Below are 25,033 nucleotides of genomic sequence, written 5' to 3' on the forward strand. Positions count from 1 at the left end.
CAAACACAATATGTGCGGCGGTGTCACGGCGACATGTGACAACGTAACCAAAGTGTGTATTTCGTCGCCGCGAAGATGCTAGGCGACAGGAGGTAGTTGCTGTGTGTCACGGAAAGAAATCCTGAAGACTGCTGCCAAGATTTAAAATGACAAATGTTCACTGGAATGAAACAATGATCTGGCGGTTGTGGTGTTGCTTGCGATTTTATACAATGGTTCACATAAGTGTGAAATGGACCACACGGCATGATCGGAAAGGAAGTGTCCCTTCTTTATTGAGCTCCAGGCTTTTTCCAGCTATAAGTGGAGCCAGTGAATATGCAATTCTTGGCCCTACGTGGCCTTTTTCTTGGTGTCTGAAAGTGAAACGCCGCATCTCTTAGCGTGGCCCGGAAGCTCAGTCGGCAGCTCATGAAAAATGCATCTGCCGTTTTTTATTTATGTATATAAGTCTTCGCCTCTGATAGTCTTCATATCATATTCGTGTTGTGTCAGTGCGACTATTAATTATGTAGCAGAGTGCAATTGAGGAGACGATATTGGTGCTAAACGGCCCACGCCTCGCGTGGATTAAACACCTGATGATGAGTAAATATAATCAAGAATTCATTATGGATGGGTTTTATGTTTGTGTTACGCATTGGTTTCCTTTTTTTGTCTCAAATGGACGAGCTAGATTTATTTTGCATGAGTAAAGAATTGTAAGTCATTCACTTTCTTTTCTTACTGTCATGCTGCTTAGCAACCATGTCAAGTATGTTAAGCATTAGTGGTTGAATGTCTTTTTTCGTCTAATTTTGGAAAGTAACATCGTTATTCATTCAATTAACCAAATATTACACATTGTAAACAATCCATTTTCTTCTTCCAAATCATCCAATCAATTTTGACAGTGTTGATTGTTATGAAACATGATTTAGCTTTCAATTTTATGCTTGTATACCCAGCCACAAGGTGGCGCTAACCGCTATTCGCTGTAAATTCCACCCGTTTTACTGCTTTCAAATAATAGCTTTGCGCTCAGTCATCTTTCGTGTTCATACTCAAACTAATCAATAATAAAAAGTTGAGAGCTGTCCCAATATACTCATCCTTACCGGAATTAGGTCAGCCCATCATCAGTACTCCATCTTCTGCAATCCAATATTACTGCGAGTATTATGGCGTACGCACGCAGAAGCACAAATATCTTTTCACATAGCGCTCATTAAAACTGTTGGCAAACAGCCCAATGCAATCAAACATTGAATATATTTTAGTTGATGAGTTCTGCTCCATTTTTGGCATTCCATCTTGTAATTATTTCATTTTTTAATGTCGGGTGGAGGGAGAAAGACACTATTTGACATTTTAAAAGCGGTTGGAATTAATAATTACCCCTTCACATAACTGACATGAAAGTAGACCCCAATAAAGACCACCTAGACTTCTCCCAAATGTAGACAAAGTTAAAATTATGACTAATGTGATGATGTCAAGAAACAGAATGAATCATTCCATGTTGTATTTTTACTTTGTGAGTTTCAAATTCATAATAGTTGTGCCAATTTAACATGGGCCACTCCTTAAGTGCTCCCCTGCTGGGAACAAAATAGCCATCCCTGCTTTAAACATGACAGATTTATGATGACATTTGTTTAACCTCTTTATAATTAAATCATAGTAGTTCAAGGAGAATCTCTGCCGGTGAGGGACACTCATTTTACCCGTGATTTACGATCCACTTGACGCCCTGTCCTTTTTTTTGTTCAAGCTGTGTACATGATGATGTTTCTGCACCATTGACACCCATTGATGTCCAATCAATTTCTTGTGTGAAACGCTGGTAACAAATGATCGATTGGTCCTTTTGTGCCATGACTGAAAGACCGTGCAATTTTCTATGTCTTGTCTAACCAGGATTTCTGCCAGTTACAACTCAGGCGTAAAGTCTTAAAACCGATTCCCACCAGAGCATCCCCGAACCATGGCCCTTTTAAGACCTTCAAAATCTGGTCTACAGACCATTCTCGACCATTCCAACACAAATTTGTATAATTCAAGGTGGCACTTTGTCTAACCCATTTGAAAAACACTGCACTAGACAGTGTTCACATAAGATACGTGGTTACACCAAACTCTTCCTCATGATATAATAATTATTTTAAATCTCCTGCCCCTTGCCTCCGTTATTTTACCCCCCCTTCCCATTCAGCCTATGTGTGCACTCGCCTTGGCCCAAGACCAAAGCCTCCGTTCTCGATATAATCCTCGCCATCGATCAGACTTTGTTTACTCCGACGTGGCTTCTCTCTTCTGCTGCAATTAGGAAGCAACCTTGCACTTCCCCGCTCCTCACATCGGCTTTTATAGGGGTTATTTTTCTCCTTAAGTGGCCATTTTTCATGTTTCGGCTAGGTAGGCGGTGTGGGCGAAAGGAAGGGAGCCACATCAATGATTAGCTACCTTATTCCTTTTTTTATATTGATGTGAGATGTTTTTGGTCTCCTTTATTCTTGGGGGTCACTTCAAATTCATGCACTTAACTATTAATATTCATTTGTAGGTAAAGTGTTTCCCATTTTACACTGTAAAAAGTCATCTAACAAAGAGTAAACAGCTAAACTAACAAATATATCTTAGAGACAATAATGTGGGCATCCAATAATCTTGCTTTAGTATCATTTTGCAACAAATATTTGTCTGTTATGCAAAAAAAAAACCCTGAAAATTAGCCTTTTTTATAGGATCATCTCTTGTTTAGGAATTGTCCAAAAACAATCAGTGTTAAAGAAACTTCAAATGTTCTCCGCCTAAGAGTTTCTCCACTGTAAAATGTCTCTTTTGCATAATTCCAAAACCCGCATCACCCCGGCTTGATGTGATTTAGGGCCCCCCGCTTTCAAGGAAATTGGACTTAGGGTATGTAAGTTCACACTTCTCGCCTGCAGGCAATCGATTTTTCGTTTTTTTTTTTTTCTTTTCCCCTCTCTCGCTTTCTTTCTAGGGCTTCAGTTGCTGCTTGTTGTGAGTGTTAAACATGCTGTTAGCGTCAACGGGGTCACAAAACTCACCGTACATGACTTAGCTTGAAATGTAATCATTTGTTAAAATCTGTTGTAGGTAATATGCCATTCCACAGTGCGTTCAATTTTTTAAAACATGTTGAAAACTTGGCAAGCAGTCACATTAGAGGGTGTTAATGAGAATTCCTTTTATCAAGTATTAACTCACAATTTGAAATTTGTCCAATCTCATTTTACATGACTGAAATATTACTGCTTTTTGGTCCATCCTATGTTATATAATATATATGTGTTCAAAAGTTTGTCTCTGAAAACAAGATAAATGCTGCTGGTCATCAAATAGTATGTCTCCCGCTCTGTTTTGGGCGTTTTTCAAACTTTTTTTGATGTCCTACTAATGATAGACTGGACTAAAAAATATCATGTTCATTAGTCTAACTAGCATGTGTATATTATTTTTGAAATTGTGTAAACATTGGTCAAAACATGACACTGTTGGGTGCTTTCAACTAATATCTGTCAACCTTGTCAAATTGCTGGCCTTATTAATAATTGCAATTCCCCTTATTAAGTGATAAAAAAAACTTGCAAATGTAACACGGCACATATTTACTCACGTAGGACGGGTGCACTTAAATGTCTAAAATTTTGACCAAAAAAAAACGTATAAAATACAAGAAAAACATATAAGTTGACAGGTATGAAACTTCCTTTTTAGTCAATTTCTCCTTACAACTTTTTTGTAGCAATCCTCATAATATACATGCCTAATAAATTCCATGTTCTTAATTGAAGCTGAAATTTTAAAATTTGCTCGATAATTTCTCCCAAAAATAGCCCCTCCAAACCAAAGCAGCAGCCTTTCCAGTATTTTCGGGCTTCTTAAGACATTTTTTATGAGTCTCCGCTTACTTCTAACTGTCTTGAGGGTACTACATTTTTCCAAATTGTCCATAACCGCCCCTGAATGTAAAATTTCACTATGAGTTTTTGAGTACGGGGAAAAGCCCTCTAAATTTGTCTCAGCATGCTCGTGTACCCTGACAAGTCAACTCTGTGACATCACCACCTTTTCACGAGTCTTTAATGAATAGCTTACTTAGCAAACTCTGGGGGTGTAGGGGTCAAGTTTAAAGGTGGCGGATGTCCATCAGTCACCGAGGTGAGGGAAAGACCCTTCTTTGTCTAACTGATGTAGCTTATGGCTCACCGCCAATTATGTGTAACACTACTACATCTTTTTCCATATAAACTCAGACACTACCAGTGTATTATTAGACTGCACAAAGTTTGACAGCCTTCACGCAATATTGTGCAGGGGCGCTCCCATCACCTTCTCCCGCTGTGTCACCGTCATCTGGCAGATGGAGAATATTTGCTAGAGGGGGGTGTACTTTTGGGACCGCCGAGGGTCTCACCCAGCACTCGTACATTTGAAGGCGGGTGTAGAAATGTGTATCAAATTAACTCGTCGGGGCCTCCGAGCAATCACAGCTTTGTTATTTTAGGCTTTCAGGCGAAGCCAAACTGGATTCGATGGCTCGGCCAATTACCTGTAATTTTCCGAGCCGCTGCGCCAGCTTTCGCCGGGCCGGCTACGAACACTGGACCACTGTCTCTCGTTGCTCCCGTGGCAGTCTTCCGCCTTAAGTGAACCCCCCCACCCCTCTAACCCGACAAGTTCATATCCATTGCAGTAGCACTTTTTTTTTTGGAAATGTTAGCTGAAACCTTAAACCCTTGACTGTTATTTCTTTACCTGCAAATGTTTTTTTTTTTTTCTCTTAGACATTAATGTCAAATGATTTAAAGACTTGGCATTTTGTCCCACCCCTTAGCACCCATCTAGGATTAATCCTATAGGGCAGGATATCTGTTATTTTATTTATGTTTGTGCATGTGACTTTTCCCCTTCAGAGTCACTGAAGGAGAGCGAGCCGCTGGCAGTAAAATGCTAATTAAGTGCAGTGTTGCACACAAGGACGATAGAGAACGGATGCGTCAGTCCGTTTTAACTCATTTTGTTCCGGACTGGCCAGGTCACTGTGTACTTTGCTTTAATGGCACCATTAGTAAACAAACCCTTCTGTCGTTTAACCAAGGCAAAGCAATTGAGAACATAAATGAAATGGCTTGAATAATGAATGTAGCCACATTATACCTCTGATATAAAACATTTTTATAGGCGTTGCATCCCATCAGGGGTTTGATTCCCAACCTTTGACTATTGAGGTTTCATGGAATTTACTTAATCAAGATAGTCTAACCCTTTTTTTGCCTGCTTTGTAGGAAAATGTAAAGCATATAGTTAATGACATCCACTCGGAGGTTTAAAACTCCTATTCACGGAGATGCAACTTGTAAAAAAAACTACTATTGGCCCTCTTCTAGACAACTCTTTTGAAGCAGTGGATGAATTCCATGATGATCTGATAAGATGGAGCAGAACATGACTCCTGGATGGGAGCTGGGAACCAAGATGAAGTGGGAGATGTTATCAGTAGGCGCAAAAAAAGCCAACCAAATACTCTCTCGTGGCTGATATTGATCATATACACTTGTCTGTAACATCAAATCCATTAAACTAGTAGTGTCAGTAAATATCAATATCGTAATGTAAAGATATTCTACTATCACCTCATCTGGTACTTTAAGTAAACAACATTAATCAGAAACAAACTTAAGTCAAGGGAAGTGATAGAAAAAACAATCCTCCCTTAAAATAGATCTTCTTTTTAAACTTCCAAGCATCCACTTGTGCAGTATTTTTAGCCGGGTGAAAACCTCGTCATCCATCACAGTCAAGTACCCAAGCAGCCCTTACACCCACACAATGGCAGCACACCGTCACAACAATGTGACTTCCCTCACCGTGACGAAAGTGGTCCATCATTTTCTGATCACGCTTATCCTCCTCCATGTTGGTGGCCATTTAAACGACCAATCAAATTGTCATTCACCCCAAAGAGCTACTTGAAAAGATGCTACACGTATCTATTCAATTATCACTCGAAACAGACTAATACTGTCCGGCAAGAAATTGGACCACCGCCAATTGTTTTTTTTCCTGGGAACGCCTCTCCATTTGGGGGTGCTGCTCCCTGACGCCTGTGAAAGTGGACCCCCCCTGTGTATCCTCGCCATTCGATCCCATTCCCAAGCACTATTGCTAAAGACTTTACCGTCTTTGGTTTCATTGCGGGTGCAAACTTAGAATTTAGACATTTTTGAACAATATTCCTGCGGTATTACCTCGATTCAAAAGGCAGAAATTTGGGAATCAAGACATCTTGGATTCACATTGCTCAGTGATAACTTTCCACTGTGGCGTTTGTTTTGGGCTAAAATCAACATTAAGTAAGAAGAACTGCCCTGAAGGAAATTTGCTATTATGACATTTTCCATTTAACTAACTAGCATATTTGGGTCGGATAGCCATCAAATATCATAGAGTGGAAACCAACATCAGAGAGTGTGACGTTAACTCCTCCCCGTTTAACAATATTTGCATGTGTGTGTGATGGTTTTGTCAAAATATTTCAAGCAGAACGTCAGATTTTTTTCCTCTTGCTGCACCTGTCACTTCTTTAGATTTCATTACCATAACAAGCAGGGTAAAACTCTGAAGTAATTACTGTATTTGCATGAGCAGAGCCCTATCAATGTAGTACTTTGCTATCCCTTCACTCTGTATTATTAATATCACACTAAACAGAAGAGAATATACTCCCTCCCAACCATCTTTTTTAACAAAGGTTCATGTATTTCCACTCTTAACTTCTGGGAAATGTAACGTCATACTTCTGGCAGGAGGAATTCGACTTGTTGCCGCACCGCAACGAGCTTCTCCAAGTTCGCAGCCCCTCAGGATATCGGAGCGAGCCTTTGATCAAGGCCGAGTTTATTTGGAAGCACTTATGTCAAAAGACAATCTCTACCCGACACGATGTTGGCACACGTCGAAAGGAAGATGTCAAGGTCACTAATGAGCCATTAGTGCAATGTGACTTCCCTCTTTTGTGTTCTTTTTGCCATCAGACAGATGGTACTTGTGACATCAGGAGTTTTCACTCTAGTTCTATTGTCTACCACCAAAGTGTATGTGTAGTCTTACCTTGTACTTTTAATTGAGTGCTCAGTCACTTAGTTTTTCTGGTGATGTCATCATACTTTAATGAGACTCAGAGAAAGTAGTCGGATTAAATGGATCATATGAAACTCTTCCGTATTTTCATTAAAAACTAAAATTGAGGGGAAACCGATGGTTTTACAGAGCAGCTTGTTGCTAGAAAACCAGGTTAAGTAGATCCCTATCAAAGTAGAGCAGCGTTTCTGTAGGCCCCGTGTCAGGTTTCCACCTGAAACCCAAAGGTGTTTTCTTACCGATTTGTATTCATTCACACAATGGCCAACCGTAGCTCTCTTGTTTTCCCGAGTAAGGGGAGTGCAGACAAGACTTTTGTTGAACCTATCATCGGATACGAGCGTGTTATTTCACAACCACATGGTTTGTTCCGACTTGACAACCCCTTCCTCACTGTCCTACCTCTCTCCTCCTTTGTGCTTTTCTTTGGATTGAATCATTCCAACCTCAAACCCACAAATTAGCTGTTTAAAGTGTTTCATTTGTTCAGAGCCACATTGGATTTGGTTACACTTGGTTGGAATATGCCAAGAAACACTAAGTTTGGGTGCTCCAAAATGTGTTATTTTCTCACACTGCTGTCCATCATTATCACTAAGTATTCAAAGCAAATAATTCACAAACTTGATACCTTCTCTTTGCATTTTCAGGGATTTTTCCTGACCGTGTCCCCAGAGTCCATGTTTAAGGTGGCCAAGCACGCCTCGCAAAACAACAAACTCTTCTGCATGAACTTGTCGGCACCTTTCATCTGCCAGTTTTTCAACAATCACATGATGGATCTCATGCCATACGTGGACATCCTGTTTGGCAACGAGACGGTAAGTCGCCATCTCTATTTTTCACCCCTACAAAATAGTAAGTCACATCTGTGCAGCGTCCGACTTTCAAGTTCCAAACAGGTCGCAATTTCTGACCTCTCATATGCGCAAGGAACTTTGACGCAGCTGAGGGAAAAAAAAGAAAAACCCTGATTTATCGCTCACTTCAGCGTTTTGCTCTCCCCTAATTACATTGAGAAATGGCTCCGCCTGAACTGCGTCGTGTGTGTTTTGCAAATGCTTTGGGTTTTGCATATGTTGCTACTGTAACCATTTGCCTCAAGAATTTCTCTCACAACTCCAGTCATTATTGACTCTAATGATTCGAGATAATTGCATGTTTGGAGAAGGATTAATGTCAGAACACTCTGTCAGGACTCGTTCTCCGGGAACCAAAATAGGAGCAAACGACGGCAAACAGAGCAGATATTCACCCCTCGGCCGCCTCAAGCCGTGAGCTCGGCGGACTACGAGTGTTTGTCTGCAATGTTTTGACCCCTGTTAGCCTCCCCCCTTTACGCAGATGCTTGGTGGATGCACTCCTCATAAAGCCTGGCTTCAGACCTCGGTCCTGGAGTTTTTTTGACGGGCAACAGGGGTCGCCTTGTAAAAATTTACTTCAGGCCAGTCGTCCCATCCATTCATCTTGTTCCTTGAGCGCTTACCCTTATTAGCGCGTTGGGTCAACTGTGGTCTACCCCATCAGAATGAGCCCCCAATGGTCACTGGCCAATCAGTTAAGGCTACTTAAGTCTTCAGCACAGGTGTCTAGTGCAAAAACAGATTGAAACAGACTCCTCCCAACTTGTACTTTTGAGAACCTGACACAGAAACAACCATTGATTCCATTTTTTTTAATGGCGGCAGTTAATAAGGCCCCCGACGAGAGGAATGATTGCCGTCAGTTTCGCCGATAAAATGAGCTGTGATTTACCTACGCACTCTCCGGAGCGTAGGAGATAAAGAAGTACAGAAAAGAAGGGCATTGGGGATAGAAGCATTACTCTGGGGTTTGCATTGCGGTATTTAAGACTAACCGAATGATCATTAAGGAATTAATCTCCCTGCCTGATTAGGCTTTTAAGCGTACTTTATGCCTGCATGTCATTTATCTGCAGTATATCTGTGCTCTTTCGGGAGATATTATGATATCTTTGAGATTTTAAGGATAAAAAGTGCTTACTGGAACATTTGGAATGTTGACCCCAATGACTGAAATGTTTTTTAACCCATTCATGCCGCAAAAAACCCTGAAATTTCAATTCATACAGTATCTTAGAAATAGTACGTGCAATGATTTTTCTTAAGAGTTTCCCTTCAAAGTAAAACATTTGTCCTATCTATTAAAACCATGAATATGGAGGTGACAATTCTGAATCAGGGGGCGTCTTACATGAGAGAAATCGTAAAATTCTACGATTTTAAGGCAATTTTTGGGCTAAGGAGGTGGCTAATATGCGAGAAAACACAGTACTTAAGTATACTTCCAGATGGCTTCTATATAGGCACTTCAATTCCATCTCCTTTGTTGTAATCAACTCCACAACAGGTAACCACATTTAACAAAGGTGAAAATTGGCATTTGACAGATTTTAGCTGTGGGTCATTTCAAGCTGTTCAGCCAATTGTAGACCAATCACAAGGTGCCATTGAAGTGAGGCAAAAGACGCAGGAGGTGCACTAGCCCACTTTTAATTGAACCCGTTCTCTGTTTCTCTATGATGAGTCACCAGCCTGGAGAAGCATGACCTTCACTGTGACGTGTAGTTATGGAGCGAGATGAGTCACGGTGCATATTAGCTGTTTTCATTTGCTAAATGGAAGAGGGGGAAACAATCTGCTCTTATCTATCAATCTCAAACGGAATATAGTGAATCTTATAACTCCAAACAGGAAAAGAGCAATGGCACCTTTAGAACTTGGATTTCCTACTGAAGTCTTGCAACGTATTGCTATAGGAGGGAATATTTCTTTGACTTGGCCTTGTGAGATGGGAAACCAACTGGGAATTTGAATATTTCAGACTCTACCAAGGAACGTAGAATTCACAGGGCATGTCTGTGTGTGCTTGTAAAAAAAAAAAATAGGGATGTTAGAGGTGGCATTGCAATGGTGCTGACACCAGTTCTTCGGATGCCCGGCGGGCTTTCCGAGATGCCCCTAAAGTCCTAATTACTGCCGCTCAGAGTTTGGCCGTTCGCTCCAACAATCCTCTTATCCTCATAGAGTTGGCGGGAGCACAGTCCTTTGTCTCCCCGTGATTGTGTTCCCAGCTTTTGGCAGTCGGCTCCTGGGGATTCGCTGTCATTCCGGTGGTGCTTGGGAGAACTGGCAAACCTTCAAAAGTACAACCAACATGCACCATCTCCCTGATATTACAGGTGCAAAACAAAGTAGAAAAAGTGCATGTGCTTGTTCATGGAACTTCAGTCCCCTTGAGGAAATTAAGGCTTGGAACTGGGTGCCATGTTCAGTCCGGCAAAAACTTCAATCCCACATGATTGAGCATTGTCCATCTGTGTAGTTATGTCTTTCCAAATTTACTGTATTCAGATAAAATCCTAGTGCAGGTCTCAAATGATCTCAAATGACCACTTCAAGTATTAACAGCTGTTGGCTCTAGAGACTATTTCGGGATTCTAACCATGAGACACATGCTTACATAAATCGAAGTTGTGCGCTAGTAAAACTAGCTTTGAGAACTCCAATTTGGCCCCATTAGATATTAAAGAGTACTTGGATAATAAACAGTACTTAGATAATAAACAGTACTTAGATATTAAACAGTACTTAGATATTAAACAGTACTTGGATATTAAACAGTACTTGGACATTAAACAGTATTTAGATATTAAACAGTATTTAGATATTAAACAGTACTTAGATATTAAACAGTACTTAGATATTAAACAGTACTTAGATATTAAACAGTACTTAGATATTAAACAGCATTTAGATATTAAACTCTCTCTCTCTCTCTCATGAATTCTACAACTAACATGTAAATTTGACTCCAAGGATTTATGACCTTGAACCAAGACTGTGCACTTCCTCTTTTTGGGCATAAAATGTGGAATTTTTCGGCAGGTCTACCCATGACAGACTTGTGAAAAGCCGGTACAATACGTGGCTTCGGGGGCTGAATTTCTCCAAAGTGTTACTGCGATTATACTCTCTTCCTTGATGTATTTTTACGACTCGAATAGGTCGTCCCGACGGACATCGTAAAAAGACATGTCGAGTCACTGGATATTAGCGATCTTCCTTGAGGCAGATAACCAACTGACCTCCTGTCCTAGCGCGAGGTGAGATGCGCGATAGAAGTATTTCAAAATGATGAGGCCATCAGACTGATATCCAAGTCACTTGCCCACACCTTCGCCCCCTCTGGCGCAAGGTCCCAGTAGACTGAGGTTAACGCCTCTCTCCTCAACCTCCCTTTATGCAAACCCTCTATTCCGTAATTGCCATCGGATATTTATACACCGCACATGTTTCCGGTTGTTTAACAACCCTCCACCCCCCGCCGCTGCCCTTGTGGGAAACAGTACGACTGAGATGGATGGCGAGCGAGGCCACCGCAGGGGTGTTATGGAGTGACGGGGCAAGGGCACAGTTATATTTGGTCGCGTGAAAGCCAGGACCTATAAAAGAAAAAAACTAGCCGCCAATTCCAGTAAAGAATTTAAGCATTTACTGCCGTTGAAGGCTGAGAATTTTTCTGTTTCAGTGACACTGAGACCAAGACAAATCCAATCGATTTGGAGGACGATTCCTAAAGCATTATCATCTCATTAAAATCTAGCTTTTTTTTACTTTTGTTTATCCAAGCTGGCTTTTATTCCACTAAAAAAGGAGGAAGTCAATGAGTCTTTTTTCCTCGAAATGACTGAGCAAAAACAGCCCTTCGTCCTCCACACACATACAAGCGCACAATGTCAAATACAATTACATTGCTAGAAAAAGCTCAGGCTAACGCGGTCAAGTAAATTTCTTCCCGCATGGCCTTGGGGGAGTTCAACCTTTTCAGCTTATCAACTTTTATTAACCTTCACACTGAGTTGTGCTGCTTTTGATTGGCCTTCTTTAGGAAAACTTTACAATTGTATTTTTTTTTTGCTTCTCTTTTGGTCTCACCGCAATGTCAGCAAATAACCCGTCCTGTTAAATGTTCCATTATACTTGCATCCCATAGTCTCCTTTTGGATGAAATCAAGTACAGAAATTTGGCCTTTGTTTACCTTATTTGGGTCATCACACCCACTTATCTTAACTGTAGTAAGATAAGTCTTGTAATTGCAGAAACCACCCTCTTTGCCCTATATCATTATTTATTATAGTGGGTGTCTTTCCACTTTGTTGCACTTGTCCTTAATCTCCTACTGGATAAAATATCTATTCTGATATCAGGGCATTAGAGATTTGTGTTTCTCTTCACTTCGTTAATCCTGGTTAGAGTTTGTTGTTACACTTTCCATCAGAAGCCCTTAATCTTCTTTTGGATACATATTTTTTCTGTATTTATCGTGTAATGATTCTGTCACTTTCCTCATTACTACCCTTAGTATACTCTTGGATAACCTCTTTACCATTAGTAAGAAGGATCCTTTATTTTTATTGGTTGGGTCCACTTCAATTGCCCTTAGTGTTCTTTAGTACTTGTTTTCTATAGAAGCCCTTAATTTCCCATAGGATAAAATGTACAGTTTCTTCAGATTTATTCTTAAATTTAGCTATTAGAGGGACATGTTTTTGGTGTTTTCTGCTAATTTGTGGCACTTTCAATATGGAAAGAAGGCAAGTTAGGCACATATGCGTTTCACGCTTTCATTTGTCTCGCCATCAAATTCTCAACTGCGGATTATTAGCTTAAGCGCTCTAAAAATATCCCTCGGACTGTCTAATCCTCTGACAGCAGCAACATTCTCAGCACTCCTTCTGACAGCTTTTTAGCAACGATGGCCGCCTCGCTATCCCCATCTTTTACCTCGTTTGGCCCTGGCCAAAAGCATTCCCCCTGCATCCCAGCTTTATTTCCCCCGTTTCTCTCGACCTCTTTTCGCCACTTGGCGGGCCCAGATGTCACTTGAAGGAGTCGCCATGGCGGCGACAGCTGCGGCGGCACATGGAGCGACGTTGCAAATCTGTCGAGCGCAACAGCCCAAAACATGTCGTGTCACATGCAGAACTCACACGCGCACAAGCCTAAAACATCAAGTATTGACGCAGTGGGAACTTTGACGGGGTTTTGGTATTTATGGCATGTTATTTGGGTTTTGGGATTCCCTGTGGAGCTTTGATATTTGTTTTTTTTATTATATGATGTTCATTTGTGATGCAAAATAGTAAAGTTGTTTGGGGAATTGTTTATCTTTACACATTTTTATTTGGTTGTATTGCATTTGAAGTGTTTTTATTACTATAATAGAACCCAAACTCATTCCAATTTTGTATTAGTGTAACAACTACATCATTACTTTAATATCAATTTTCCTATTGATTTTTATTACCTGCAGTCAGTTAAACTTACAGAAAATAGAAGTTAAGTATATGCTTGCATAAAATAAAGGGATTGTTATTAGACTCATAATATTAAATGATACAAATGGTTCAATTTTGAGATAATGAATGATGGTGATATGATCAGAAGAGGGTCAAAGGTCACTGAGGTCAGAAATATAGAAATGCTTTGAATCTGGCTGCTTAGATGGAATTCTGCTCTTTTTTGTTTCTTCAGCTTGGATTAAAATGGCAAATTTATTACTATTATATAGCCAATTTATCATTGTAATTGTCATTCAATATAGTTACAACAGACCAATATTTATTCACATATATTAATTTATTTGCAATATTTCATTATATTGTCATCAAAAAATATCATTGTGTTTTGTTTTATTTAATTTTGATATAAAAAATAGTCGATTAATACACTTGTGTGTTCATGTGTGTGTTTGTGTGCAGGAGGCGGCTACATTCGGCAAGCAACTGGGCTTCCAGGTAAGTACTTCACCGAGCGACGCCTTGCTACTTTCTTCTTTATTTCTGCTGATAATGAAGTTCTTTTTTGGACAGTGATTGATGCGCTATTATACAGTCCAGGCCTCGCCGCAGTTGCCATGGCAACCTGGCAGCCGTCGCGTCTTCTTTGTTCAGCCGTCTCTCGCTCGCTCCGTGTTATGACGCATTCTTGCTCGTCCGACATCGCGTACAGATGTTATTCATTGAATTATTCTGAAAGCCTCTCGGGAAGCCCAAGCGTCGGACCGGCCGTCTTCTTTTTAGCCACTCGTCTTGGTGGGCTTATCTCCTGATAGATGAGCATTTATAAACTATCTTTAGAAATCAATGGATTATTTTTTCCATATCTCTTTTCACCAAACCAAATCGTTATGAATATTAATGTTGTTTTTTTAATCATTTCAATACATTTTTATATGATTTTGTACAAGAACTAAAAATGTTATATTTTCCTTATATCAAAAATATATATAGTATATAAATATTATATGATTTTGTACAGAACTAAAAAAAATACATTTTACTTATATATACAAATATATATATAGTATATAAATATTTAAAAAGTACATCACATTTAAAAAAATCGATAGTATTCTAATTTGTCATTATTCCATTGTCTACAAATCAAAATGACAACCCTGAGTTAGTTTTTACTTTTTTTTTTTTTTTATAAATTCCCGTATCTCGCTTTATTATTATAATTTCCGAAATCATTGGACGAAAAACTCCACTCTAATCCTATTCAAGCCTTTTAAACATTCCACAAATTGGCGCTTTTGTCTGGCCTGGAAAGTGTTTTGTCATTAAGCGGTATCATCTGACATGTTGATCCTTCCTTGTGAACGCTTTCAAATCAATTAGCAACGGAGGCCCTTTTTCCCATCGTTTTTTTCGTATTTTCCACTCCAAATGCTACACTTTTCATCCATCTGCGACCATTCACTGCCAATCTTTCCAAAATCAACCTCTATAGCCGTCAATGGCACCACATAAGTAAAACACCCCAAAAAAACAACCAAAAAACTACTGTTTCTTCTTCAGCCCGTTTTTCTAGCTGCCCTCCATCAAGCCATCCCCCCCACCCCTCTCCGTCGAGCCCCTTGTTTTATGTCGGGAACATAAAACCGGAAGGCGACAATGTGGTGAAACCTTGTGTGCTTTTGCGTGGGTTCTGTGGGGGAGTGCTTGCACTCCCTTTCAAGCAGTCATGCTGACAAACAGCCTCTGCGTTAACCTCACCATTAGCACTTACTTAGAGCGTCCCACCCGCTTTTTCCTCGGCCCCGTCGGGCCTCTCGGGGATGATTAAAGGACATTTAAAGGTGGAAAATTGTTGTTTTCGGAGGACTCCCCTCTCCCCCGACTCTTGAGGGTGCTTCAGGACCCTTGCTCAAGATGAGTTAATAAGAAAACTACATTGACAGGTGTAGAGGTTTTTATTACAGAAGTACGATCAAAGGTTGTAGTACATCACGGAGAAATTGCTCCACTCCGAGCGGGATTGTGCGATGTGAATATGTTGAAATGGAACACGTTGGGGTTTTCTTGAAAGTCATACCAGGGGAAATTTACTTAAAGAATAAGGGGGGGAAGTTTCAGAGACTTACATTGATATCTTGACTGGGAAGATATAGGTTTCGTTTGTGAATTTGAATTGGATTTGAGTTACAAGTTAGACATCCTATGAGCCCAGGTAACATTGAGTAAGAGTGAAAAAAAACACATTTTCTCAGTTAACATTGACATCTATATTACAAATATTCATTATTCTTCTCTCATTCCAAATAAATTGGACGTCTTTTTCCTTCAATGACAAACAATGAGTCTAAAAAAGACTATTCAAAAAGAATGTATTGGAATGAGATACTTTTTTTTCTGTCTATCATATATTTTTTTTCCATTCATATACTAAAAATAAAGAAAAAATAACATCACCTAATTAAAAAAATACATATTTTCCATTTTCAGACCAAATCTGAATGAATAAATCTATCACTGCATCCCTTTCTTTCCATTTCATAACATATAGTTTCTTTCCTTTCATCGAAATTCAACTCACATCATAAAACATATCATTTTCTGTATTGATCCAGCACACATGATGGATTACCCTTCCTTCACTTCACTTCTATTCCACTCTGTTTGTGTTTAGACGGACGACATCGGCGAGATCGCCCAACTGGCTCAAAAGCTCCCCAAGGACAACCCTTCCAGACCCAGAGTGGTGGTCTTCACTCAAGGCAAGGACGACACTGCCGCCACCACTGCAGGTAAATTGTCACCATCTCCCTTGTAAACCCAAAAATCCCCCCAAAACCTATTTTCCCTTCTACTTTTTTCGTATTTTGACAAGGTTTGCGAGACCTCCCCCATCTTGCAACCCCTGTCTTGCAGTCGCGCGTACACGACCGTGACAGATGTGCGTAACCGTGGCCTCAAATAGACCAACTCAATCGGGCCTCCCAGGCTTTGAAGTCGAGCCCAAGTATTGACGCCAGATGTCGAGAAAAAAAAAAAAAAGAAGGGCATTGATTTGTATAGAACTTGCAACTTGGAAGTACTCCATACATTTTTTTTCTCAGGGATTCTTCCCTTTAAAACCTTCTTCAGCCTTGAAAAACTTCATTTAACTCATTGGTGTTCAGTGATGACTAAAGACTAAAAAATGGGATCCTTTTATGCCCTTGTGCTTTTTATTTTTTGGCCTGAGGTGAAGACCACCACCAGCACATTGGCTTTTTTGCTACATTCATTGTCTTTTATTCCATTTTTTACCAGCGTGTTTTGGCTTTTATCACCCGTCTGCCCTTTTTGCTCAGGATAAAAGAAAGGTGAAAGGGGTTGTAATTGTTCCGATATCGGGAAGCGAGGAGAAAAATCGGCATTTGGATTCGCCGTTTGGGTTTTTATGAGATGATAGTTTGGGATTTGGGTTTATTGTCAGAAACGCCATCTTGAAACCAACATACGGAAGTACTTGGTAGAATAGGAAGGTTTAGGACTAAGTTTAATTTTTCATGAATATGATTTGCGATGAACATGATAATCTTTTCTCTCAAAAATGACAATTGCTCAATGTATTTTCTAGATGAGAAAATAAGTATATGGTCACTTTTTTCTCAAAATTTGACTAAATTTTACGCCCCCCCCCCATTTTTCTGTTTTTAAGGCAAATGACAACAATAAAATACATAAAAAATTAGAAATTGGCGAATATATCAATACTATTTAGTTTGACAAAAGCAACATCCAAGAAATACACCCAAAAAATAAAATACATAAAAATGTAAAAATTATAAAAATATATATTTTGACAACAGCGACACCCAAGAAATACACAAAAAAATAAAATATTTAAAAACCTAGAAATAATAAAAAATATCTATACTATATATTTTGACAGCAGCAACACCCAAGAAATACACAAAAAATAGAATACATCCAAAATTTAGAAATAATAAAACAAATATATCTATATATATATTTAGTCTTTGATTAAGAATTACAGGCTTTATTTTAATTCCTTTATTATCTCTACTGTCTAAAGAGGGGGAAAAGATAATCATAAAGACATAGTTTTGTTTACTGTTAAAAAGAATTGTGCTATCTTTACAAACAACTTAAAGTCCCTTTCGCACTCTGCGTTATGTTTGTCCGATAAAATCTTGGATTTTTCATTTTCATCGATTTTTCTACCTTGTCTGTGTACAGAGACAAATAAACAACAATGACACATTATTTTTCTTTACTCGTGATAAGAAAGTGCATCCTTCCTTTAAAAAAAACAACAAGCAAAAAAAAAAACACATTTCTCCAAGCCTACGTGATCTAACATTAAGATAAAAAATTTCTTCATCTCAACTAGACACCAAACAGCTACATACAATTGATCATATTTTCCCAAAACCCTCCAAAAATGTTTTTGTTTGCCTCAATTTGCTTCCTAAACTGTTGATCCAATCAAGCATGATAGAATTTTCCTCATCTCTCCGTCATAAATCATCCTGGGACTCATTTTTCCAGCCAAGTAGGTCAAGACTTGTTTGTCTGGTGGACATTTATCGGGCGAGCAAAAATGAAATCAAGCAATTAGCATGCATCTACCCTCAGTGTCATCCATCAGATGGAAACTATTGAAGCGGATGACCGGCTCACTTGCAATTGAATCGTATCCAGGGGGAATTCCTTCGCATAAAAACAAAACCGTAACAACACCGTGACATGGTGATTTCTACTTCCAGTCAATAAGCAAGTGACATTGCTTCATCGCCTGCTAATGAGCTTGTTCTAATCAGTCAAAGCCCGGGAAACTTCTGACGAATAGATATTCATTGTCATCGTACCGCGTCGGAAAAGCGTTCAAATGAAAGGGAGATGACGCTTTTTACATGTCACGTACAAAGGCAAACGTTGGAAACGCTTCATATGCTCGTCATTGGGATTCACAGCCAAATAAATGTCAACATTACAACAAATGGAAGGGAAAAAAAAAAGAAAGAGAATTAAAGATTTCCCAGAGGCGGTAGGCTAATAAATTTGACGGCTTATTTTGTTGGCAATTTGTCCTCCTGTCGAAAATTGAACGGTCGCCAACCTCGCCTCGTTACGTCATGTTAAAAGCATTACGTGGTGATTAAGGATGGGGGAAGATGAGTGTTTTGTTGTCCAATTAAAAAGTTGGGAAATAATGCTGACTTATGACGAGAATGCAAATATTTCATATTAAAAAAAGGAAATGATTGTAAATATTGCAAAATAGGAAGCAATATTAAGCCAAACCATGCAAATGTAATGAGAAATAAGAATACTGATGAAACATTTATGGCAAAAAAAAGCAAAATTTAGGCTGAATAAACCATCATTATTAATTAGGATATGCCATAGACAGGTTAATAAAAAGTTAGCAGTGATGTTGCAGTATAATATTAAAGTTTATAACAAAATTGTAGAAGAAAGAAAGGGTCAAATTTTGATTAGAACTCAAAAAAACAAGTTTTCATGTTAAGACTCAAAAAGTAAACTGGAGTACAGGAAAGTAGTTTGAACTTTACATTTTAAGTTAACTCATTGACTCAATATTAAATTGATAAAAATATAAGTTAACATTACACAAAATAACTTCATTTATCTTAACTAATCACTTAAGAAAACATAAGAATTTGCGTTATGCCATTATTTACCATAACAACTTATTCTAGGCCATTTTATTTTTTACAGTCAAGACTATCAGTTTAAAACACAATGTAAAATTATATTGAAAATCAAGCTCAAATAGAGAAAACATTCTTTTTGCCTATTTCAAGGGTCTAGTTACAATTTAAAACATCTGTTTAAAAAAAATTGGACGTGACATTGTTTACTTTCTACATACACTTTAACAACATTTAGTTTGTTTGTTGGTTTACAAGCTGCAATGTTATTCCACTTGAAGTGGAATAATCCGTCCGTATGTTGCGTGCGTCTTATTAGCCAAAGTCAATTACCGAGAAAGAAGACGTCTTGGCAGGGCATGTAAAAAACACTTTTCTTTCATGTTCTTCTCTTTATGTATCCGCGTTTGGCGACGGTCCTCGTGCCGGTGGTCGAGGTAATTACAGGCATGTGTAATATTTTCAAGTTGACGGTTGCGACAGAGAAACATATTGAATGTCGACTCGTTTCCCCCACGTTTGCCAACAAGGCGCTTTCTTCCTCTCACTGCGTTTTCGCATTTTTGGCCCAGAACGCAACGGGAAGTGTTCCAGAAGAAGTTTCTCACATGGAATGTGTTGTTCCACTCTGATGGGAGCGTCACGCCGTGCGGTCAAACTCATTTTATCAAGGGGAATTTCAGACGTGTTGGCCAAGGGTGAAAATCACAGGAGACTATTTGGAAATACATTTTGATATCTATACTAGTTTTAGCCCTCCTGTGAGCACCAAACTTATCTTTACAAGGGTCGCAGGTGGCGCTGGAGCCGATCTCACCTAACATCGGGCACCAGGCGGGTTAAATCGGCGGTCAGCCAATCACATGGCACGAATAAATGGACAACCAATCATAGCTAGGGGCAATTTAGAGTGTTCAATCAGCCTATCCTGCATGTTTTTGGGGACCAATCACAATTCAGTGTTCAATCAGTCTATTATGCTTGTTTTTGGGGAATTGGGAGGAAACTAGTGCACCTGGAGAAAACCCAACCAATGTTTATCTATAAATAAGGCACATGGAATTATAAGGCGTGGAAAAAAATAGGCTTTTAGTCTTGTAGTTGCGCCTTATGTTGCGGAAAATACTGTCATGATAAAATACTAATATTCATGTATTCATTTTCTGCGACTCTTATCTTATAAGGACCCAACAAGCAAGTATTTTTATATAATTAAAATGGCCTAACACTTATATCTTAATAACTTATGAATATTTTGGACAAATTGCCGATGCTAGAACACCTAAAATGGACACATAATATTAAATGCTCCTGAAAATACAAAACAAGCATACAATAACATTACTTTTTTACATATTCACCATATTTTTTTATTCATTTATTTGTCACTCACTCAGAGTGTTCAATCAGCCTATCCTGCATGTTTTTAAGGATGTGGGAGGAAACCAGTGCACCTGGAGAAAACCCACACAAGCCCAGGACAATCATGCAAACTCCACAGAGTACAGTCCGGATCTGGGTTCGAACCCTCGATCCCAGAACTGTGAGGCCGGATGCTCGAATGGCGAATTTGTGGCTTTTTGACACGTAACCAGCGGCAACGTAGAGTAAAGAAGCCCCCTAATTGTCGCGCTTTTGTTCATAATACCCTCATTAGCGCTCTTGTGTGGCGCTGATTAAAATGGAGGAGGTCTTTCAACAGGAGTCTCTTTGAAATTAGTATCAATTAAGGCCTTTATTAGCTACAATTCTTTTCAAAAGCGCCAACCGGCAGAGAACAAAACAGATGAATTAGGCAGATCAGACGTCGACGGTTCATTGAGGACGGAGCACGCCGACTATTTGATTGTTCCTTTGACGTCCACGTCGTCGTCAAAATCCGTAATTGTGCTTCGCCGACGATAAATAGACGGCCATAGCAATGGCGGCTAATGAGTTTAACGGGGCTTTTATAAGATGGCTTCCAATTAGATCATAAACGGGACCCTTGGCGGGGTCAAATTTGACAGCAAATTGCCGTTAATATCACTAATCATTTTGCAATTCAAGGGATGTTTTTGCTCAAAAGCCAACATAAATTATATTATGTGCAGACTCCACTTTTGATTTAATCAATTCAATTAAAAAAGTCGGATTAAATACAAATCCTTTGAAATCCAGAGCAGTATTTGCAGTTTTATTCTCTTTATGCAATTTAGATGTTTGTTTGGCAAATATAATTTGATATTTGATTGAAATTGAGAGAACAGATGTTATTTGGTTTACTAAACAACACTAAAGTATTAATAGTTAATGTTCTCATCCCAAGGCCAGTAGGATATTCCCCTAAAATATTGTTTTAAAATCAATCCAGCATTTATTCAAGTCAGACAGGCTATAATTACATCTACAAAAGATGTTTTTGTTGTTCACACTTTGATTTCGACACTTATTATTAGATTATTTTTTTTCTGCCCAAGGTCAAAGTCGACTTCAAACTTCAAAATATCTCTCTTTTGTGCTTGATTATTATTTTTAATGTGGCCAAACAATATGAAGATTCATTATCAAAAAAGCCACGTTTTCACCCCCCAAAAAATCAAATCAAAAAACGTTACCAGCATGATTAAACCGTGGTGCACGAGGACTGATATACTGACATTATTATGTTTATTTGAGAACATCGTGAGGCTGTTTTGGGTTTTCCCTTGTAGGAAAACAGTCTCTCTTAGCAAAAGTATGTCAAATGTATTTCAAATAAGTACATACGCCATATTTTTGAAGATATTTTGGATACATTTGTTCTTGTCAAATGAGTTACATTTTAGAGCAGAAGTTTTATGCATGATGTTTTTTGAAAATAGCGAATTTAAGTACATTGAAGGATTAATTAGCATATTTTGTGCACTATTAGGCACTCTGGATTTTAAGAGGCACATACAAATAATGGTCTATAGTAGTAGTGGAGTTGTATTATACATGTACTTGATGAAGCTGTGCTAAAGGGAATTTCATACAATGATTAACCAATATTTATCCATAAATAAGGCGCATGGGATTATAGGGCGCGGAGAAAATTGTGCCTTATTTTGCGGAAAATACTGTCATGATAAAAACTAATATTAATTTATTCATTATCTGAGCCATATACCATACATGGACCCAACAAGAAAAACTATAAGTACATTTCTATAAGAATTTCATCATTTAAGGAAAATGGAAATACTCTCTGCCCTGGATTCCAGCAAAAACTTGAATTTAAGAGTTTAACTTTTTGGTGCTCATTTTTTAGATGGCAAGGTGTCAATGTTTCCCGTCGTGGACATCGACCAGAACGACATTGTGGACACAAACGGAGCTGGAGACGCCTTTGTTGGAGGTACTTTGAGTTAAAAAAAAGAACTGTCTGCTACACATTTTTATTGTTTGTTTTTTGGGAGATACATGTCATGGGGAGGCTGTAATTAGCTGTCCAAATTTGAGTTGTCTTCTTGTCCTCCACAGGGTTCTTGTCGGCATTGGTCCAGGAGCATCCTCTGGACGAGTGTATCCGAGCCGGACACTATGCCGCCAACGTCATCATCCAACGAGTGGGCTGCACCTTCCCGGAGAAGCCTGACTTTAAATAGACGTGTCACGCACGTCCCGCACCTCATGCTTGTCACATGTGTGTGCCAGTCAGGAATTTGATCTACCTTTTTTTTTTCTTTTGTTTTCTACTCACAGTGGCCATCAAGGAAGAAGTAAGTGCTAATAAATAGCTGTTGTACCAGCATCAATTGAATGGGAATTACTATTTTAGCTTTTAAGTCTATTTTGTAGCAGTCAAAACATTAGGTACACCTCTTCACTAAAAATAATTTAGAGTTTAATTCATTTGATTTTATAGTGTATTTTCTTACATATTAAAAAAAATGAAGTGACATGAAAATTGTTATTTTTAATTTTTAAATGATTAGGAATTTACAGTAATCGTGACCTCACTTATCGTGAATTCCATATCTGATTTTTTTTTCTGCTAATAATTTTAAAAAGGACAATTTTTACAGTTCATAAAAATGTGAAAATCCACTCTGAAATTCGCAATTTTCCCATGATTGCGGAAATGTTTGACCTACATTAGCCGCGATTTTCGAGGGATTACTCCATATACATGCAAATGTTAAAACTAACTTTTTTTAAATTAAATCTTAAATAAATTTAGTTTTTAATCAAGTTTGTTTTTCAATGAAAATGTATTGATGAATATATAACATATTGTTATTATACTTAATGTGAAATTCACCCTTTTTCCATTTCACTTATCCTCACAAGGTTCACCGGGGTGCTGGAGCCTATCCCAGCCGACTATGGGCAGTAGATGGGAGACACCCTGGATTGATGGCTAACCAATGGTAGGGAAGAAGGAGATGCTCACACTCATACTTAGGGGCAATTTAGAGTGTTCAATTAGTGTACTCTGCATTTTTTGGGACTAAACCGGAGTACCCGGAAAAAACCCACACAAGCTCCACACAGGATGGTCGGAACCCAATGGGGATTAAACCCTCAATCTCAGAACAAATGCAAATGAAAATATACACTTACTCCTATGTATTTTTTATTGCAATATTTCAAAATATACAACTTGAAATTTGAAGTAAAAAGACTTAAGTCTAGTCAACTTAGTAGACAGCTGCCAACTAAATAAGAAAAACAAAAACCTGCTTCTTCCTCACAGATGCACACTGAAATGAAAGAGGGGGTTTGGGGGAAGTGGGATGGGGATTTGAGGGGGGGGGCATTTGTGATTGGGCAAGATCGCCACTCACATGGCAGCTGGCTCATTGGCCTCCCTTAAGATGACAGATGGCAAAAGACAAACAAAAAAGGAAGCAGACATGATTAAGTCATGACAATAGAGGGGGGAAAAATACCTCTTTTTGTTCTGTGCACCTCTCTCACTTTCCCAGTTTAACTTTTCGCCTCGCTTCATTAACCTCATGTGGAAACACAAGTACCGTAGCAATGTACTGTACACACTGCAATTAATAGTTTAGCGTCCTAGTCTGCTTTTGTGGGGACCAGACCAGAACACATTTGTGCTTTTTTCCCCCTTTCATTTCAATTGGAAAAGTAGATTAGAGATGTGATTTGAGTCGTAATTGAGGCCCTGGATGTTTTTTTTTTTTTTTACTCCGCAGATGGGCAGGACTGTTTGTGGGATAGTTGGCAAGGGTTGGGAAATAGACTGGGGGCGGGGCAGGGGTGTGACGGTGGGCTCGGGGGATGGATGTGGGCAGATTGCAGTGGTGGCACATGCTCCTCCAATTGAAATGATGGAGGACCCGCTGGGCCCCCCTGGCTTGACATTCATTAGAAAACACAGCAGCCTCTCTATTCTTTAAGCCCACCTGCCCCACGGCCGCATTCGCACGTCTCATTTGTAGCCAATTAACAGCATGCTCATTGAACGCCATGTCCAGCGCGCGCTGGAAACATGACAAACTTATGGCAGCCCACTGAAAGTGAAATAAAATAATAATAATGTGACCCGCAGTGTCCTTTTGGATCACGTCACTGATAGTTTTTTTCTTTCATGGTCCTTGTTCTCATCTGTGATGCAATGGTGGAAATACTTTTTTAAAAGCGCCTTTTCAAGTTATTCACAAATATTTTATATCTTAGAGACTTTAGTCTCGTCTTGGATAAAGTGTGTCCCATTTATGTGGAAAGGCTTTATAAATAACAAATGCTTTTTAATTTATTCCATTAAATCCACCACAGATTTGTTTTCCCTAATGGCCCTTAGTCTCTTCTTGGATGAAATGTGCCTCTTTTCAGGAAATGTGCTGGCTCTAGTTCAACAAATTTATTAAAAATCTGCATCTACTGCAGCTATCTGTTGCTTGATGTCCTTAATCTCCTTTT

At 39.0% G+C, this 25,033-nt stretch overlaps 1 protein-coding gene across 2 annotated transcripts in view; it reads left to right on the forward strand.

Annotated features, from left to right (window-relative positions):
• LOC144211260 (adenosine kinase-like) overlaps nt 1-22,907 on the forward strand; it is a 75,675-nt gene extending 52,768 nt beyond the window's left edge. For both annotated transcript variants that reach the window (XM_077738355.1, XM_077738356.1), the window contains exons 7-11: nt 7,800-7,970; nt 13,935-13,970; nt 16,147-16,264; nt 22,416-22,502; nt 22,628-22,907. In XM_077738355.1, coding sequence (XP_077594481.1) covers nt 7,800-7,970; nt 13,935-13,970; nt 16,147-16,264; nt 22,416-22,502; nt 22,628-22,752 — 537 coding nt within the window. In that variant the 3' untranslated portion in view covers nt 22,753-22,907. The remainder of the gene's footprint in view (nt 1-7,799; nt 7,971-13,934; nt 13,971-16,146; nt 16,265-22,415; nt 22,503-22,627) is intronic.
• The last annotated feature ends 2,126 nt before the right edge of the window (nt 22,908-25,033 follow it).

The sequence above is a fragment of the Stigmatopora nigra genome, chromosome 18, assembly GCF_051989575.1.
Source record: "Stigmatopora nigra isolate UIUO_SnigA chromosome 18, RoL_Snig_1.1, whole genome shotgun sequence".
Classification (NCBI taxonomy): domain Eukaryota; kingdom Metazoa; phylum Chordata; class Actinopteri; order Syngnathiformes; family Syngnathidae; genus Stigmatopora; species Stigmatopora nigra.